The sequence below is a fragment of the Cryphonectria parasitica genome (assembly GCF_011745365.1).
Source record: "Cryphonectria parasitica EP155 unplaced genomic scaffold M406scaffold_2, whole genome shotgun sequence".
In the NCBI taxonomy this organism is placed as follows: domain Eukaryota; kingdom Fungi; phylum Ascomycota; class Sordariomycetes; order Diaporthales; family Cryphonectriaceae; genus Cryphonectria; species Cryphonectria parasitica.
In genome coordinates this window covers 1,898,185-1,916,952 of record NW_024468910.1, presented here as the reverse complement: position 1 = coordinate 1,916,952, position 18,768 = coordinate 1,898,185, and the positions used below count along the sequence as shown (strand labels likewise).

Below are 18,768 nucleotides of genomic sequence, written 5' to 3'. Positions count from 1 at the left end.
GGGAATGAGTGAGCTGGCTAATGCCACGTAGCATGGTGTAGATGCCGAAGCTCATGAACCCTGAGATAGGTTATTTTGGCGACAATCTGGGCAGTAATATTGGTGGTACAGTAGTCGAGCAGGAGGCCCATACTGGTAACTTGGAATCCCATAGCGACAATTGGAAGGGCTGACAGGCCTCTTGTTAGCCACAGGTCCATTAAAGCAGCAGTTATAGGTGCAGTTGGTCAAGCATTGAGAGCTCCACTCAATTTGGCCCAATATGTGAACAGTTTGGCCAGCCTCGACACGAAATCCATTCTCAGTGTCGCCACTGTTGGGTGTAGCAGCAATATTGGTGAGCAGGATATAGCTGCAGGCCGGAATAGAGAGTTGGATATGACCTGTAGATGATCCGAGAGGTGTTGTCAGGGCTCAGCTGTCCCCGACAGTCTCCCCCCCCCCCCCCCAACTGGAGCAGCTTGGCTCGAGATGTTTCCGTAGTACGTTCGCGTAGCAGACAGACTACCATACGCTTATATTGGGGATTGTCGGCTAGACGTTTGTTGCAGTTACATACACCTTGGGTTGTATGTCAGGAGACCCGTTTCGCGGTTCGATGGTGCGGAGACTAGGAGGGACAAGGTGTGCGAGCGACGAGTAACAAGAGAGAAAGGAGAAAAAAAGAAAAAAAAAAGGGGGTCGTCAACAACAACAACCTGTGGGTCTTAAACTTAAGATTTGTATGTCAGATCTTGTATTTTATGGTAAGCCTTTGCAAGGAAATAACTAAAAGACCAAGTACATGAACTCCAGCAACCAGCCCACCTTCTTCTCTCCCCGGCGAGGCCAGTCAGTTGCATGCGCGCACCGGCACGCAAGCAGCCATCAACATGGTCGACAACGCGGCAGCTGATGCTTTTATCCCGAGACCAGCGCTTGCGGTCTATTCCTGGCTAGACAATGCGAGGAGGGACGGGCTGAGACCTCCTCGAGTCTTTCGTCAACGCCTGCCTGTCCTGGTCACGTGCTCTTCGTGTAACGACCTACCTACCCTCTTGTTTACATCAAGCAGAGGACTGCAACGCATCGACCCCCCCTTCCCCCCCACAAAAACTTCTGCGCCTTCTTCTCCCGGATCTCAGTGTAGGAATAAAGGGAAGGCTTTTTTCTTTTCTTTCATAAAGGGACAAATAGGTAGATCGGGGGTGTGACTTTGTCGGGCCTGGTCCTGATTGAATCTGGCTAGTCCTCCGCCACTTGGCATCGGGGGTTCACATTCCTTTGTCATATTTTCCCGTTATAAGCAATCACCGTCTGAAAGTGTCATTGATATGTTGGTTTATAGGAAGAATCAATTTCAGCCACCGTCTATCTCATCGTGTCCTATCTGCCCTGTAGTATTTCCTCACCGTACACACAGAAAGTCTAGAGGTAAGCGGCCGGCAAACATGACAGAAAAGGGGGGGGGGGTATAATGCCGACTGTTTCTTTTCTGGGAACACGCGCGCTCGTGCACACACACAAACACACAAACACACGCCTCTCTGTTTCTAGAATCCTTCGCGATGTCAACGTTCCAACTCTTCTTGCATGCATGTAAGGCGTCATCTAATCGATATCTGCGCGCTCAGGTATTGGAAGGCACGGCGCTGGCTTGCGAGCGGGTTGTGAGCGGACGAGGTGGCTGAAAATGCATTTCTTTGTGCGTGTGTTGCCAAATATCCATTGGCCTCGTGTGTTCTGTGTGTGCGCATATTCTCTGCCATTTGCTGTCCTGAATGCCCTCCCAAATCATCATGATGCCTTCCATTCCGAGCGTAATAATGCCTCCTGCGCCTGACGTAAAAAAGAAAACCTGAGTAGAGTAGAGCCGAGGGAAAGGGGAAAGAAAGAAACAGCGCAAGAACAAGTCGACGAACTCTCTTAAGCGAGTGTGGTGGGTATAAGATCTCTGTGTAAGTAGGCATGCGTATGGGTGACTCCGGAACGAAAATGCATGCATATTGAACAGCGCTCAAGGGCAAAGGAGTATTGATAAAACAAAAGAGGAGTGTAGGAAGGGGGGAGACAGAGAGCACAAGATGGCGAGACGAGGTCGAGAGGGGTATATTGATCTCGCGCGGGGTGTTTTCGCACGGATTGGCGGCCAGGATGGTTTTGCATCGTATAAAAAAAGTTGAGCATGGAGTATAATGCAATACGTCGAATTAGTTGATAAGTGGCCCCCACCCGGGGGAGCCGCTTTGTTCTTTCACCGGTCACGGTCCTCGGCCCCCTCCTGGATGTGACTTGGCGGCGATGAAGCAAGGCTGTTGGCGCCGAAGCTGTGGGAGCCGTAGCTGCTGGTGCCGAAGCTGCTGGATAGCATGCCCAGCCATCCCTCCGGCCGACCTGACCTGTCAGGCACGGAGCGGGGTGGTGACGAAGCGGGAGAAAAGCCTTGTTCGACGTCGGCATCATGGTCAACGAACCTCGACGCGGACCCTGAGGCTTCTGGCTCCATGTCAGAATCGCTGTCGTCGTGATAGGGCTCGTATCGTGGGCTGGATGGCGAACCCTTAGCCAGCGACCGCACGACATCGCCTTTGCAGATCGGGCATGTACGCCTCCGGGTCGTCAACCACGGCGTGCTGCCGAAAAAAAAAAGAAAAAAACGAGGTTAGCTATACACTGCACGAATTTTACCTTCATCTGTTGGGTTCATTCTTCCTTTCCGTATCTTTAGAACCAATATTTGGCTTGTTAAACGACTTACATGCACTCGGCGTGGAACTCATGGCCGCATGGTAGGCTCATGACGCGACTGACGCCGTCGACGTACTCCTCCAGACACACTACACACTCGACCTGGCGGCCCATGTACTTCTTCCACTGGCTAGGTTTGTTGTTGTTGTTGTTGGCGTTGTTGTTGGCGTTGGCTGCTGGAGGCCTTGAAGGAGAGGCTGAGGCCCGAAGAGCAGTATCGACCCTGAGCAGATCGTCGGCATCGGGAACGCCAGTAGCGGTCCGCGAGCGCGGTCTCGGGCGGGCGGAGTTCTGCAGCAGCGGCGTCGTGGGCGATGAGGAGGTTGGGGAGGGCACCCTGGAGGTGTGGCTGCTCGAGGTGGCGGCGACGGTGTGGTAGGTGCGGACGGGCAGACGCTCGACCACTGACTTGGGGGCCCTCCACCGGCGGCGTCGTATCTTAGCCCGCAGGATCAGCAGGGCATAGACTACAGTCAGGGTGATGAGCGGGCTGATGACCAGGACAAGAAGCGTGTCAAAGAAGGGCGCGGTGCTGCCGGTCGGGGTAATGGTCACCCAGAGGCCCTCATGATGGATGGGCGGTTCTGCATGCTCCTCGGGCTGTCTTGTCAAAGGGGTGTTGATGGCCTTGTTGGGGACAGTGTTGGACTGGGCGGGGTCGTTGTTGTCGTCGCCATCGTTGTCTCCGTCTCCAAAGATCCTGGACATCAGGCCGCCCGAGGTGCCGCCGCCGTTGTGCTGCCCACCTGCCCTGGTCGAGGCATGCTTATTATCCTTGATGGTAGACTGAGGTACATACTGGCCGCTGCCAGGCGTAATGCTGCCACCCTTGGGCCCGTTGTTGGTGTCCTTGGACTTGTCGGCCTTCTTGGCAGATTCTTTGGTCGACTTGTCGGTAGAAGATGCCCCCGCTCCGCCTGGAGATGATTTTCCTGCACCTGTGCTAGGGGTGTCGACGAGGTCTGGGTCACGCCAGTCCTGCACGCCGATCTGGAAGCCATCTCCCGAGACCTTCTGGCCTGCTGCTGCTGCTGCTGCCGCCCCCGCCCCCGTCCCGCTCTTGGAGCTCTTGGAGGCCTTCTCCAGGCTGCTGCGGATGACCTTGTCCTTCTCGTCGCTCCAGTCATCCACGAGCACCCAGTCGTGCTGACCGCTGCTAGGAGGCCTGCTGCGGTCGGCGACAGCCTTCATGCTACTGTCGAATCCGAACAGACGTGCGAACCAACCTGGCTGCTTGGAACGCTCTTCCTTTGCTGCAGCCCCTGCCGTAGCCTCCTCCTTGCTGGCCGCCTTTCCAGGCTGAGCTGCGCCACCCACCAGCGGTGAACCCTCTCCCGTCGTTGTCATCATCATTGCTGTGGTCTTCTTATTCTTCACCTCTTGCGCTGCTGACGACTTCTGGGCCGTGGTGGAGGTCTTCTTGTTCTTGCTCGTACTGTCTGTCTGCTTCTGCTGCTGCTGCTGCTGCTGCTGCTGCTGCTGTTGTATCTTGAAGGTCGAGTGGCCGTGCTCGTCGGTCATGTCCTCGGCAAAGCTCCCAGGCTGCATGAGCGAGGACAGAAGGTGGGCGGTGGTGCGCGAGGTGAAGATGGCAGGGATGGTGACGTTGGAGGTGTCGCCCCGGGCGAACATCTGGATGAGGGGCCCGCCCCTCTGGTTGTCGCCGACGATGACACCGATTGCGCCGCGTCGCTGGGCCCACTTGACCTTCTCCAGAAAGCCACAGCCTCCACGGCTCAGCAGAACCACTTTGCCTGTGATCTCGGCCGTCTCCTGTATAGACTGTATATCAGCGTGGCTCGACGTGACTGTTGTCATCTCGTAGCCGGGTGCCTTGGCCGAAAAGGTTCGGTGGAGGTAGTCGTCGGTACCATCGTCCAGGGTCTCGGTCTCGTCATCGTCGCCGCCGTCTCTCCCGTCTTCCTCTTCCTCCTTTGTCTTGGCCATCTTTGTAGTCTCGTCCACGTCAACGGGGGGCCCCTGTGGCAGCTTGGACGCTGATCTCTTGGGATGTTTGTCCTGTCTGCCTGCAGCGGCCGGGGCAGCCTTAGCCTTGGCGTTAAGGCCGATGGCGGTGGTGCCCTTGCGGCCCATGACGGCAGCAGCAGTGCCATCACTCCAGCCCGGCAGGTCACTGCAGCCCAGCTCGCCCTCGCCCTCGACATCCAGCAGAGCCTCATCGGCAAAGCCACTGCCGATCCATAGCTGGCCGCTCAAGCCCTTAGCCGGTAGCGGGGCACCGAATGCGGCAGGGCGGGCGGGAAAGAAGGTCGAGTTATCGTCGGTGAGGGAGATGGCGGCGTTGGGAGGGAAGAGGGTGAAAGGTGTGGTGAAGGAGAGGAAGGAGGTGAAGGAGGAGGCCTTTGCTGCAGCAGTGTGGGGGCGCAGGGGTGTGGCCTGCTGTCGCAGCAGCTGCTGGGAGGAGTGCAGGGAGACGACAGAACGGCAGAGGAGGAAGAGGGAGGCGGCGAAGAAGAGGACGAGGATCGCTATTCTCGGCGAGCGCATCTCGAAGAGAGGAAAGCTGCTGCCGCCGCAGCAGTTGATGAATGTGAGGTCGTCGTGGTTCTATGGAGGAGGCTGTATTGTTATTCTTGTTGCTGATGTTGTTCTTGTTGCTGTTGTTGTTGTTGTTGTTGTAGTGGCGTGGCAGGTGGTGGGAGGAGGAGGGCGACAACAACCAAAGGGCTGATGTACTCGTAATAGACTTTGCTCGAAACAAGAGGCGTGCTGGAGCCGTCTTTTCCGTCTCGGTCTCGGCCCAGTGGAGAGAGGCACGCGAAGACCATTCGCAACCAATGCGCGTGAACAAACAAACAAAAGCCAACAACAGGATCAACCCAACTGCCACACAGCTGCACTGAATGCAAAGTACTGTGATGAAATACACAAAACTGCAGAGAGAGGGGTTGAGGAATAAGGGGGGTGGTGGATGTGTGATGAAGTGAATGCAAAGAGGATCGCCGATGCGCACTTTGGAAATAGGACCAAAGAGAAAAGATGAGGGTCGAGCCGAGAGGGTCTTGGATCAGCGCATGCTCGCAGCGGGCCAGGTAGTAAGTATCACGCCTGTGGGGTGGTGGAAGGAAGATGATGGCCCCTTGCCTACTTACTTGCTGCACTAACCCAGCACGGCCCAGCGGCACCTGCTACAGGCTTGCCGTGGAGTGGGCTCATGTGCTGTTAGTTTAGTGGGCTCAGGTGGTTCGCCTGTTCGTGCATTAGTGGCCCTGCCCGTGCTCACGCCCTCTCTAGTCAACAACCCCCCCGCGATCCTTCTGTTGCACCACCAACGCACTGACTGCAGCATGTGGCTAACAAGACCTAACAAGGTAACACGGGATCATGGACAGGGCTGCATGTCTCATGTACCTGAAATGTATGGATTATGAATTCGAATTTGCTTGTGATCAACAGGGCATTCCAGATAAGTAAGTGAGAGTGTGTGTGCTTGTGTGAGCTTCCGAGCATGTGGGCAGGCACATGTAGGGTCCCTCCCATATTCTGACATGGAAACCCCGCCTTGTGTGATCATGACAAGCGATGAGATTGTTTGGCCTAGGCAAGCTGCATATCTGATCAGATGGTACATGATTCGGACAATAACGATATCCACAACCATGACATTTACCCACCTTTTTCTTCTTCTTCTCTCTCTATCCTCCTGTCTGCCTTCACATCTCATCTCCAAGAGATGCACCCAATTAATTACCAGGCAAGTTACGAGAATTTGGCAGTACTTGCAGTGTTTAATAATCATTGAATGGTCTGTATTTAGAGAACACACTATTTCATTCCTGCGCGGTCTCAGTGGAAGAATGCGACTGACTCATCATCAGAAAGTGGGGGATGAGTAAGTAACCTGGGTTTGCATAATAAAATCACCAGCCAGAATAACACGAGGCAGTTGTCTGCACAAGACAGGAGAAGTAGGATTGCTTGTCACCACTGACCTCGTATCGCTTACACAAGGCTTCTTGTGTCGTCCTCTTCCAACAAACCTCTGCTCTTTGCTCGTTGAGAGAAAGAAACTTTGCTCCGTTCCAGCCCCCCTCATTTGAGTAAGAATCCTGGTCGTGTCTTTTTCAGAAAGCTATTTCCCCCCCCCCCCCCCATCATTCCACTCCTCATACTGCATTCAACAAGGCGAGCCAGTCACTGCAGACTACGTAGCAGAGGGCTGACCCACTCAGAAGACCCCTGTGCGTGGAGGGATAAGTATGGACTCCCCTGCCCCGCTTGGGGGGGGGCCGAGCGGGTGCTGCCGAAGTTCGAGTCGCAGAAGATCGACTCGAAGGGTATCACGACCTGTTCTAGCAGGTAGCTGGCTGAGAGCTGAAAGCTGGCTGACGTTCCAAACCGTCGTGGTCAAGCTTATGAACTGCGTCCAGAGAGCACGTGATGCTCTTGTCTTTGCAAATCGAACTGAAAGGTACGCGAAAGGCATCAGTGCCTTTCCATCGGAGTGCTTTTGATAATCTCTGATTATTAATCTACCCCCGTAGATGTGGCCCCTGAGATCGATGCGCACCCAGTGCCGGAAGGAACAATCTCTTTTCCGAGTCAATCATTAGTCAGCCTGACGGTTTAGATGCGGGCCCGAGTGAAGCGACAGGAAAACTGTCAGCGTCTTGCCTGCCTAGGTCAGATCGGATGCCGCTGTGGCCGAAGCGTCAGAAAAGGCCGGTCCGAGGCATCTATCGCTTCTCTTCTGGACAACACACACACACACACACACACACACACACACACACACTTGGCTCTCATTGATCCTTTCCATGCTACGATTCATGTTATCGCGGCTCAATCCTCAAGCTCCCAGCCACCTCTGTGTATGATCGAGGACTGGCCGTCAACCAGATCTGCAGGTGTTCATGCGCACCATCTCAGGCGACCGCCTTGGAACTTCAAGGCTAGTCAGACATGCAGGCATGGGGAGCTCTGAAAATACGGCACCAATCCGCGTTATAGTGCTGTAAACATCTGCGCAGCACCCTCGGAAGAAAAAAAGGTCTCATTGGCTGCCGATTTGGGTTACATTGTCCGGTTACAGTCCTATATTTCAACACTCCGCCTATTTCAAATGCTTGCCCCTACTTGGAAATCAAATTAGGCTGACCTGCCTGCCCATTGATACTATGATTCCCATGCCAGTTGTGAGGGTGGTCTCACCAGGTTTTCACGAACGGAGATACCAACTTCCCGGAAATACCCTGCTATCATTATAACAACTAGCACATTGTTGTCACAAGGCAAACCCATGTTTTATGCACAATACGACGCATAGAACAAAATTTCTATGGCAGACCGGACCAGGACGGGCGGTTGGGTCCGTCCTCTTCCACTTGTAGGAGAACACCATGACAGCTTGCTTCTCAAGATGGCCGGATTTCTTATTTTCAGCATAGGCCATCAGCATGAAGGGACAGTGACATTGAGCAAGATCACGGCGCGCATCGCCCCCAAGTATTCTCGACGATTCTTTTTTTTCCTCCCTCATGTTCTGGGGTCTTGGCCCTGCAGAACTGCGTCAATGTGGCGTTTTTCTTCCAAGGTCAGGTAACATGGCGTGTCCCAATCCTCTGGCTCCGATCCTCTCCCTGTGTTTCCCCTTCGTCCATCGTCCTTATCAGTTTGAATCACGCTGTGTAACGGCATGAAACCCATGAAAAGGCACAAATGCACGAGACAACGGTACAAGCTCACGGAAGAGAGACATCACCCCCAGGCTGGCATCTGGTACGGTATCTTGCGTCGAGGCATTCGCAGGATTCCACGGTGGCGCAAGTGGTCCGTTTTCTTTTCTTTTCTTTTCTTTTTTTTTGGGGGGGGGGGGGGGTAATGAAAGCAGCTGTATGGTTTTGTTACTCTCCAGGATGGTCTGGAGGTGTGGTTGCCCAGCCGTCGATACCGGGCTGGGACGCTCATAAGTATCGTTGTTGCAAAAATATCTATATCCTGAGGCGGCAGGTTCCGGGTTCCCGAGTATGATCGTTCTAAAAGGATTGTAAGAACGTTGCAACGGTACGATGGCCTATCCCAACTCGCACCGCATCTCCCCCGCAAACGTATTCTTGTTGACCGTTGAAGAAGGCTAGCACCCAGTTGTCAGCCACGGGTTTACTTTCTTTGCTTCTTCTTCTTGTATTCTTTCTTTGCACAGCAGTAGCATCTCGGATGTTCATTGGATGGCGTGGGATGGGCCGTTCTGAGCGATGGTGAGCTGACCGTGTTCCTTGCCTGTTTTCCTTTTCGTTTCCCCGTGGAACGTTCGTTCTTGTGGTGAGGAGAGCCTCGCCAGGAACAAACGGGCAGGAATATGATTGGCATGCATGCATGCTTTCTTTTGCCGAGTTTCTGATGCATGGATAACACTGCCCGTTTGTCGAGGTGTTGCGCAAAGTGGCATGCCAGAGGGAGCGGGGTGAGGGGCAGATGTTCTGAGCATACCTTTGCATGACCTGCAGGATAATACCTGTTGAAGCTGTTGTCAGGAGCCCGCAAGAGTGACCTGATGCATCCATGGCATATACACGGTATGTGGTGAAGACTGTTGTGGACTTCACTGTTGGGTAATTGCTACTGGTAGGTAGTGGATGTTATTATGCAGGCCTGCAGCAGAGATGAGGTGATGCAGCTGTAGCCTAAACTTGTCAAGCTGCCAAAAAATGGTCGAATTATCAAGTTGTCACCCATCAACTTGTTAATCTGTCAATCTCTCTCAACCTGTCAAGCTAATGCGGGGGCCATCTTGACTTCTCTCTCCTCCTCCACACCTCCTTTATAGTGGGGAGGGCAAACGACGAGACCATCACAAACAGCTGCCTCCATATTCCAAAAGTGTGCCTTTCCACATTTTCACAGTTCCCTCTCCTTCACACTTCATCAACAACATCGTTACCCTGAGATACCTTGAGTCCCACCCCCCCCCCCCCAACTCAAAAAAAGAAAAGAAATCCATAACACGTAACTTTCTTCCTGACCTCATTCACCAGGGACTATGCGTTAATAAAGCCCACTTCCTTGCCTGCAGGTACACAAGCACTGTGGTCGTGCCCACACCAAAAACAGTCACGGTATTTGTTTGTTGGTCCGCTCATCATTCACCATCCTACATCAGGTGGAGTAGGGATAGCTGAGGGCAGTGACCATCGGACTACTAGATGTCGTTAGCATCATTGTTCCTTCCCTAGCTTTTAAAACAGGACTGCCTGCACTTTCTCCCCCTTTTGAAATCTCTGCGGTCTCAAACAGATCATTATCCTTCCTCCTCTTTTCCCTTGGTTTCTGCAGGTTGTATCCCACCCACATCGTCAGCCAACCGATACTCCTCTGTCTTCTCACCCCCCTGAGGTTGAACGCAATTCCCTTCTGGAACACTAGGCGTGTCTAGTACGACCGCTGTACATCATCAGGTAAGCAGCACATGCATTACCGTTCCTGCCAACTGCCGTGCACAAGTCTGACGCGAAGGAAAGTGCAGCACCGTCGGACAGATTCAGACCCAGACCCAGACCCAGTCTTGGAGGTGGCAGCTATGGACACGCCGTCCTCTGGTTCCAGTTCCAAGTCCACGATCCCCTCTGAGCAGGGCCAGCAGGCGAGTCGGCAGACGACCTACACCACTGTTGGCTCTATCTTCAACCCCGAGGTCGCCAGCCAGCTACCAGCTCCTGCCCAGAGAGGTCGTGCCAAGAGGTGTCCTCCCATCGTCTCCGACGACATTGCTGCCCTCGACCAGTTCGTCCAGGCCAATGCGCCTTACGAACAGCGCCAGCCCACTCCTCCGTCCACTGCTACTATCATGAAGGAGTATTCCCCTCTGCAGCAGAACCGAGAACGCGCTGCCGACCCCGTTGCCGCCCTAACATTTCAAGAGCGAATCGCTACCGAAGCCTTGATGAACATGTCAAAGCCAACCACCCCTTTTCATGAGGGGCCTCCCAGGGACAAACATATCCGAACTCCACAGGATCAGGTCACACCAGTCCGAGGCGGCGGAAACGCCAGCGGCCACGATGACCAATGGTCCGGTAATATGCGCCACCACAGCGTCAAAGCTCTGACCAATCTGGCATCATACCCGAATCGTCACCAGCAGGCAGCCCAGCGAGTCCTCGATCGCGGCCGTAAGAGTGCTCGACCTACACCTACCGGGCCTGCAGCTCACAGGGGTCGTCCTGTCACCCCCGCCTATCACATGCAGAACGCCAGCGGACCAGGTGGCCAATATTCCAGCCCTTCTAGTTCGAGTCCTTGGGGTCTTAGAGACCACAATGATTATAATCACAATGACCACCATCCCGCCCACGGCCACATCAACAACACGTCCCAGCCCGGTGGCTGCTCCGGTGGGTACGGCGCGCCTCGGCCCCTGACTGCTGGTCCGCCTGGCCAGAGACAGTACAAGGCTGCCACCCTTGAGGGACCCTACCGGGCGCTGCAGACGCTTCCTCCCGTCCCGCCTCTCCCAGTCGACGAGTCTCATTTCGATATAAATCCAGAGGAACTGGTTGACTTGGCAGCCATGGTGCGGAGCCCCGAGTACCCGATGAAGCCTGTTGCAGCAACGATGCCTCAACCCAGCAGCACGCACCAGCACATGATGCCCCCTCGGCCAGGACTATTACAGCCAGGAAAGGCTCCGCCAGGGATGTCACAGCCGCACATGCCTCAGCCAGGAATGCACCAGCCCACGATACCTCTACCAGGAGTGCCTCAGACCACGGGACCTCCCCCAGGGCTGCCTCATCCGGCGGCGCACCAGACAACGACGTCCCAGCCAGGAACATTCCAACCAGCGATGCCTCAGCCGGCATCCCGCCCATCCTCATTTCAATGTGGCCACGGATATGAGGACATCAAGCAGCGCAGCTGGACGACTCCCCTACGGGAGTCTAGAGTTGCTGACCGCGTCAAACAGTACTACAACGGAGATACCCCGCCTGGCTATAACCCCTTGACGTGCATTGACGCCCCCGAGGACAACTCTGACCTAATGTCTCAGCTGCGGTCTGCATGCAGTCGCCGTCAGCAAGTGACCGAAGAGGAGCGTCGGCGGCGGGACGCACGTCACAGGGTGGCATTTTATGCGGGAACGGCTGAGATGACCAAGACCTGGGATGAGCGATTTGAGGAGCTCCGCCAGAGAGTTCGGAACAAGGAGCTGGGCGCCAGCGACGCGGCCACGCGCGAGGCTGCAATTGATGCCGCCCTCAAATGTGACACGATAGGCAAGCCCAATGACTTCAACATCGAGATATTCAACGACTGGCCCACCCATGAGGTGATCGAACCACTCCTGGGCATGGCCTACTCGGCGCTCGGAAGATACCTGTGTGACAGCGGTCGCCTCTCAAGCATGCAGCAAGAGGTCAAGGACACCCAGCGGCCCGAGGATGATGAGATGTGGGCCTGCACGAGAGGTTCGGACCCCTTCATGACACCGCCAGGCCACGGCCGCCCACAGCAAGCCCAACAGACATCCACCAACCCCCCTCAGAACAATAAGACCTACCAACCCCGCAACGGACCCGTGAACTTCTAGGGAGGACCCGAGACGATTGTCAACGAAATGTGAATCCAGGGAAGACACTGTCGGGGCCTTATGAGCCAGATACTCATGACAGAGAAGGCAAAGACCAGAAAAAAAAAAAAAGAAAAAAAAAGGGTATTAAAGAAAGGGTTTGAGCAAGAAACGATGCATTGAGTTGAGCAAGAAACAATGCATTGAGTTGAGCAAGAAGGCTGTTTTTTTGCTCTGCTCTCTCTCTCTCTCTGTCTCTTTTGGTGGCCTATGCAAGTGGTCCAAGAGTGGCACTTGCAGTCAAACCTTGGGGCAGTGGCCAAGAATGGATGGATGGCTGAATAGTTGTCTGACAAGGAGAGCCATCATCTGCTGGAGCAAGGAGGTGAAGACATCAGGAAATTGTAAAGATGAAGCAGACTGGTGGACAAACATGCGGGGAGGGCCCATGATGAGGCTGGTTGGGTTTGGGGTGGGGGATGGATGGATCTTGTGGGGAGAGCGGCTGCGGCCCCGGATCTTTTTTGGGAGAGGCGGTGTTGTGCATAGGTGGTATGTAACCTTCTTTTACCTGGTGGGCTTTTGAGGGATCTGCAGGGCGCAACCCACCCACTAACCAACAGCCTTGGGCTCTTAGAACTGAGATTCCCATTCTCATTTTCCTCCCTTCTTTTACCCTCATGCTTTTCTCTTTCCCTTCTTTTCCAGTTCCCCCTTTAGTTTTCTTCTTAGGTGCAGAATTGATATCAGATTGACAATACAATTCACCCAAGGATCATATTCAACACCACCTTGACTGAACCTTTTCATCCTACTATGTGTTCCTCAGCGTCGCGGTGTACTGTGGTACGGCCACCAGCAGCATGACAAAGCCCCACCAATGTCATAGGGGGACAAGGCTGAGGGAGTGAGGAACACTCAGGGCATCATTACACATGAGACCTGCTTGCAATGGCATGAGGGGTTGATTCAGTATTCATTTGGGTTCATTTTTAGTCCTTGTCCAGTCCAGATTCCCCTGTTATAGGCATGCTCTGCTGAAGTCTCCAGTAAAGCTATGCCTCTATCCTCCCACGTAGTAACGGACTATCCAACACGTCATATCCTATCGTCTTAGCCAGGGGGAGCCTAGATTTTAGATCAAATACTCTTAATAGAGAACATCTCATTGTTAATGTCGTTGCCCCCAACCCACACAAGACCCAACCGAGGTAAATGACCCCTCCCCCTCTCCCAGTCGGCCATAATCCATGCAGAAGTAATGATCACTCTGTTTTATGCCCCTATCCGAGCTCAAGCCTTTTCACCAGAAGAGGAAGAGGGAAATGCCGTCTGAGAGAGTTCTATATCTCCCAACATAGCCGAGGGATGTGAATGGCCGTGGCTGTGACCCTGACACAGCATTCCTGCCTTCGGCCCAGTCTCTGTTCCTCTCCCTTTACCTTTACGGGCGGACTGGATGACCTGCAAGATCTTTAGCCCTCCAAGGCCGCAGGAACTCCAAGCATCTGCCGGGACAGTCGTGTATCGTTGCAATATTTGTAATGTCCGTCTCGACGTTTTTTTTTTTTTTTTAAGCGGTCAAGCGAGAGGATGGGTTCATACTGTGTGTAAGTACCACCCTCCTAGAGCCATTTTTTTTTTTAATTCGTCGTCGCCGCCATGAGTATACATTTGTGAAGGGAAGGTCGAGAAAAAGAGAAGCAGAGCCAGTCCCAGAAGATTGTACAAGCAGCGCCACGAAATACAAGGGGGGTGGTGTGTGGCAGGAAGATATACAAGGTCTGTGTCCGGAAGGTCGGTGTTCAATGGTGTTGGAAGTGATATGATATGGTCCCACTTGCGTATAGAAGTTAAAGGGCAGGAAAAAAAAAAAGGTGTGACAAATGTGAGTCGATGAGGAATGGTCTCTGTAGTCCCCGATTGCCGTCAAAAGGTTCTGTCCGCGATAATGCAGATTGTATGCTGGTGATGCCGCCCATGCTAAACTCCAATTGTATCGTCTCGGTGCTATAATCCGAAAAGGGCGATGAAAAAAAAAAAAAAAGCCCAGGAAAGAAGAGGAGGAAAAAAAAAAAGGACGTCTTAGGTCATTCCCCCCCCCTCCCCCCTTCATGGTATGCTGACACTCAGCGACAGGACGAGGTAGGCGTGTGTATGTGCATGCGTGCACGTACACCTGGACCAGACGTGGCCGTATGGGTATCTGTGGCCCTGGCCAGGGGCAGAAGAAAGAGAAACAAAACAAGAAAAGTTCAGAAGAGGGGTACATAAATGAAGACAATTCGAAACCTGTTCCGATGGTAAGGGGGAAGGGCTGATCCAAACCCCAAACAACATGATCGTCTATGTATCCTTAAGTGAAGGTAATCACCTCGAGGACCCATGGGCCTGAGTAGTCCATCCCTGAGCAGGCAGGTTTTCCGGCTGCAACGAATAGTCGGTAAAGTTTCCCAGCATGTAATCGATCATGTGGCCAAACATGACACTTTCGACATCCCAGCCATAATTTTTTTTTTTTGTTTTTTTGCCAGCGCCGTGAGCCGTACTATGGGCGAGTATAGGGCGCTGTCTCGGACCCATTCGAGTAGCGACGGTTGGGGCCTCGCTGCGATATGGATGTGAAACGCGAGTAGTCAGTCAGAGCTGGGCTGCTCTCACGGTCAGGAGGAAGCATGTTGCCGTAGGTCGGGTCGGCTGCATGGTAAATGGGTGGAGATGGGCTGCCCGTGGCTGCTGGTGGCGGGTCGATGAAGCGAGGGTCAATGTCCTCGATGTAGTTTACCTCCTGGGAAGGCTGCGGCCTAGGACTGGGGCTGCCGCCCGTCTGTAAAGGCGCAGGTAGGGCAGACGGGTGTTGACGAATTGTGGGCGAGACAGGAGAGTTCCGGCCTGTATTTTGATCCCATGCAAAGCGGGGGGATGACGACACGTATTGACTATGTCAAATGTCAGTACAGATCGAATCGCAAGAATTGGGAGAAAAAAAAAGAGACAGAGAAGAGGGAGGGGGCTTACTCATCGGGTTGACTGTAATGACTGCCGCTCATCATAGTATCGTGTGCACGCGATGGTGTGGCTCTGCCTTGCTGTAAACCGATCATACCAACAATGTCGGCGTCGCTATCTCGGAACTGCGTGGGCGGCGATGGGTTATGTTGGTCCACGCTCATGTCGTCGACCACGGTGCCAGGCAAAGGGGGAGGGGACTCGGCTCTTGGCAGGTCGGAATCTCGGTTCGGAGCAGGCTGAAAGGCCTCATATCTTTCGCCATAGTAGGCTGCTGCTGGCGTCTGCTGCGGTGGCGGCTGGGGTGGCTGTGGTGGCCTTCCGCCGCGCATCATGGGCCCGCCGTACCCAGCACGGTTCCCATACCCATATCCGCCGCCGCCGCGCGCTCCTGGAGGTGGTGGCCCGTAGTACCCACCCGGACCAGCACCACCTCGGCCGTAACCACCACGACCCATACCCATAGGACCTCCTCCACCCCTCGGAGGTCCGTAGCCGCCCCGTCCGCGATACCCAGCAGGCATGCCCGGGCCCATACCGCGACCGCGCGGTCGGCTGGTGGATTCCTGCGAAGGTCGGCGCATTCCATAGGCGTCGTTGTTCATGCCTGGAGGACCGTTGATAGGATTGCCGTAGGGATCGCGCAGGGGCTGTCTACGAGGTCCGACGGGGCCACTGTAGGCTGCTTCGGAGCTGCGTAGTTCCACTGGGCCGACATTCGGGGATCTCTCTGTCGGCGACCGTTGGGTGAGGGGGATACTGTCTTCCGACGTCTCCTTATCGAATGAGGTGGCCAGCCCTGCACCCATGGTCGCTGTCTGCGTGTTGGAGATCGAGGGGACGGTGGGCTGGGTCTCGGAAGGACCTGCGAGGGTTCTTTGGCGGTTGTAGTAATTTTCGCCGCTCATTTCTGCGTTTTGTTGTATGTTCCTCTGTCGAGCTTTCCGCCCGGCCAGGCTCTTCATCATGGCAAAGGAGAAAATTGCGGCGATTAACGTCAACACCGTCGCTGCCAGCACAATCCACGTGCCGGCGGCGACATTGGGGTTGAACAGGATGATGTCGGTCAAGAAGGCCAGAAGACAAACAAGGAACGAGACCAGGCCATAGATAAACATGAGGAGTAGATATCTCGAGGAGTGGGAGGGGGAATGTAGGTGGGAGACGACAGCAAGGACGGCATAGATCAGAGTGGCGAGGGCAGCCACAGGGTGGACGATCAGAAGTTTGGACACGGCTGATCGTATCGACTGCGAAATCGAGAAATCGGACGTCGTTGTGATGCTTGCTGTTCCAGTAGTTAGCGCTGTTGCGCATGATGAATAGCACCCATCTACTCGGCATCTGTTGTTCCTCACAAAACAGGGCGCATGGAAGGAAAAGAATGGGAATTTGGACAGAGAACATACCAGCATCATACTCAATATCCAAAGTACACCCTGTCTTGGTGCAGTAGCCCAACACACCAAATGTAACATCGTCCACCGATCCGAGCACAATAGATTTGATTACTGGAGTGGATAGAGTTGCGACCAGTAGCAGCCCAAAGGCTATGGTTAAAAGGACTGCTACGGGGGTTGAAGCACGAATCATCTTGGCGGTTTTGCTGTCAAGAACCCAAGGATTGGACAGGTTAGCAGTTGCATCGTGTAAACGACGAAATTGCAGAGAGAGAGTAGGGACCGAAGAAGAGAAGGGAGAGAAAGAAACAAAGTACAAAAGGTTTCCACTTACATCTGCGCAGTGACTCTGATAACCAGAAAAACGGACTATCCCAGGTGTGTCCAAGCTGCTTGGTGATCAGAAGCGAGAGGAAGGTAAAAGGAGGAAGGCTCCTGCATACCCGTAGGCCTGGATATGTGTGGTGGTCGTTTCGAAGGGGTTATCTTTTGAGAGCGCATCGGAAAGCCAACAATCAGGCAAGCAGACGGGGAGAAGATAAACGAGAATATATGCGATTCCACTGCAGGTCTCTCTCTGACCTGTATCGTCAAATACAAGAAAAGCGAGTGCTGGTTGTCTGTCGTTGGATCAAAGTACCGGTTCGGCGTGGGTGGATGCTGGTACGGAAGGACAGGCGTGATTCCGGATGAGAAATCGAGACACACAAGACAGTGTGATGGAGGTGAACTTCGCAGACCAAGGAGGAGGAGAGAGAAGAAAGGCCGGGAGGGGGAAGAAAGGAAGGCTGGATCTAAGGATCGTGGGTTTTTGGTTTATTTCTTGCTTCCTTACTTTTCGTTTGGGTCAAACTTGGCAGGTCAGATCCCAATCTGATTGAAATCGGACCAATGACAATAATAATAACGAAAACAAGAGAAGGCGGCGGGATAAGAGATGGGGAAAAGGAGGAGGAGAAGAAGAGGAGGAGGAGGGAGAGGGGGGAGGCAAAGCTGCAGCACAGCGGGAGCGCAAGTGCAAGTGCGCAGCGGTAGCAAGTCTCGTGTGGGCGTAGCGTGCAGGTTTGTTGGTGGTCAGGTACGAGAAGGGAAAAAGAAAGGAAGATGAGGGAGCAGGAGGAGAAGAGGAGGGTTCGCGTGTGGCATTCCAGTCCAGACCAGTCCAGAGATTCGACGGGACAAGTTGAGAATGGGCCTGAGACAAGCCCACAGCGTGCCCCTGTGAATGGGGACGGGACAGGGGACTGGCCTGGGATCAGGGATGCGGGCGCATATGACCAGAGACCAGAAGGAACCTAGTTCAGCCAGTACAAGATAGTACTAACGGCTGGGCAAAAGCAGGGCAGTGTTCTGTGGTGTGCGGGGGGGGGGGGGGCGCGAGGGAGAGCGGACCAGAGATGGATAACCTGTCACTACATCATGTACGAGCTAGATTGCGAATGGGTACTCGGCCGGGTAATTAGATAGTAGTAGTAAGGTGCTATCTACAGATCTCATCTTACACATCCTTGCCCTGGTTAGGTTAGGTTAGGTCATCATCAGGAAGAGGAAATAGAAGATGAATAAGGAGAAGAAGAAGAAGATGAATAAGAAGAAGATGATGATGATGAACAAGGAGAAGAAGAAGAAGAAGATGAACAAGAAGAGGAAGAAGAAGCAGCTGGACGGACGTTGAGGGAGGGTGTGTGGTGAGAAACACTTACTGTATCTTGTGGAGGAAGAGAAGGATGATGATGACGATGTATTGTTCACATGTAAAAGCTAATAGAACAGAAGAATAACCCTTCGATTTTGATTGATTGTAGAGAGAGGGCTTGCATGATGTTGACAGGCAGGGTCGAGTCTTTCTTTTTTTTTTTTCCCCCCTTCTCTTGTTTCAGAGCCTTCAAAGCCCCATGGGCTCATATTCTCCCCTCCCCCGAAACCACTCAAAGGGTCCACAACTGTCTGTCTGAGCACAGGTCTTTGGGGTCCACGTCACATCGCATGCGGGGGATGAAGATGTTGATGAAGAATATGACAAGCAACAACGACAGTGACAAGATAAAACTCTCAACAGGCCCTCCTCATCATCATCATCATCAACAAGCATGCATGCAAACCTCT

General features: G+C 53.7%; 4 protein-coding genes across 4 annotated transcripts; 1 reads left to right on the top strand and 3 right to left on the bottom strand.

Annotated features, from left to right (window-relative positions):
• Window positions 1-1,315: 1,315 nt before the first annotated feature.
• M406DRAFT_102724 (uncharacterized protein) lies at window positions 1,316-2,034 on the bottom strand. Its single transcript, XM_040915026.1, has one exon. The coding sequence runs from the start codon at window positions 1,982-1,984 to the stop codon at window positions 1,610-1,612; it is 375 nt and encodes a 124-aa protein (XP_040779425.1). The 5' UTR covers window positions 1,985-2,034; the 3' UTR covers window positions 1,316-1,609.
• A 199-nt stretch (window positions 2,035-2,233) lies between these two features.
• M406DRAFT_286404 (uncharacterized protein) lies at window positions 2,234-5,272 on the bottom strand (the record flags this gene model as incomplete). The annotated part of the gene is made up of 4 exons (XM_040918675.1): window positions 4,724-5,272; window positions 4,164-4,639; window positions 2,738-4,058; window positions 2,234-2,612 (listed from the first exon to the last, which is right to left on the bottom strand). Exons 1-4 carry the CDS (start codon window positions 5,233-5,235, stop codon window positions 2,234-2,236), a joined length of 2,688 nt encoding a protein of 895 aa, XP_040779424.1. The 5' UTR covers window positions 5,236-5,272.
• A 4,881-nt stretch (window positions 5,273-10,153) lies between these two features.
• M406DRAFT_71467 (uncharacterized protein) lies at window positions 10,154-12,274 on the top strand (the record flags this gene model as incomplete). Its single annotated transcript, XM_040925457.1, has 1 exon — window positions 10,154-12,274. The coding sequence occupies one exon, from the start codon at window positions 10,154-10,156 to the stop codon at window positions 12,272-12,274; it is 2,121 nt and encodes a 706-aa protein (XP_040779423.1).
• A 3,590-nt stretch (window positions 12,275-15,864) lies between these two features.
• M406DRAFT_232552 (pali-domain-containing protein) lies at window positions 15,865-16,855 on the bottom strand (the record flags this gene model as incomplete). The annotated part of the gene is made up of 2 exons (XM_040915909.1): window positions 15,865-16,550; window positions 16,672-16,855. Coding segments are annotated over 2 exons (870 nt in total), but the record flags the coding sequence as incomplete, so codon positions are not given.
• Window positions 16,856-18,768: the final 1,913 nt, after the last annotated feature.

Bases quoted from the DNA above. Each gene is read 5' to 3' on its own strand.
- M406DRAFT_102724 (XM_040915026.1), bottom strand. From the start codon at position 1,984: ATGCATGCATTTTCGTTCCGGAGTCACCCATACGCATGCCTACTTACA.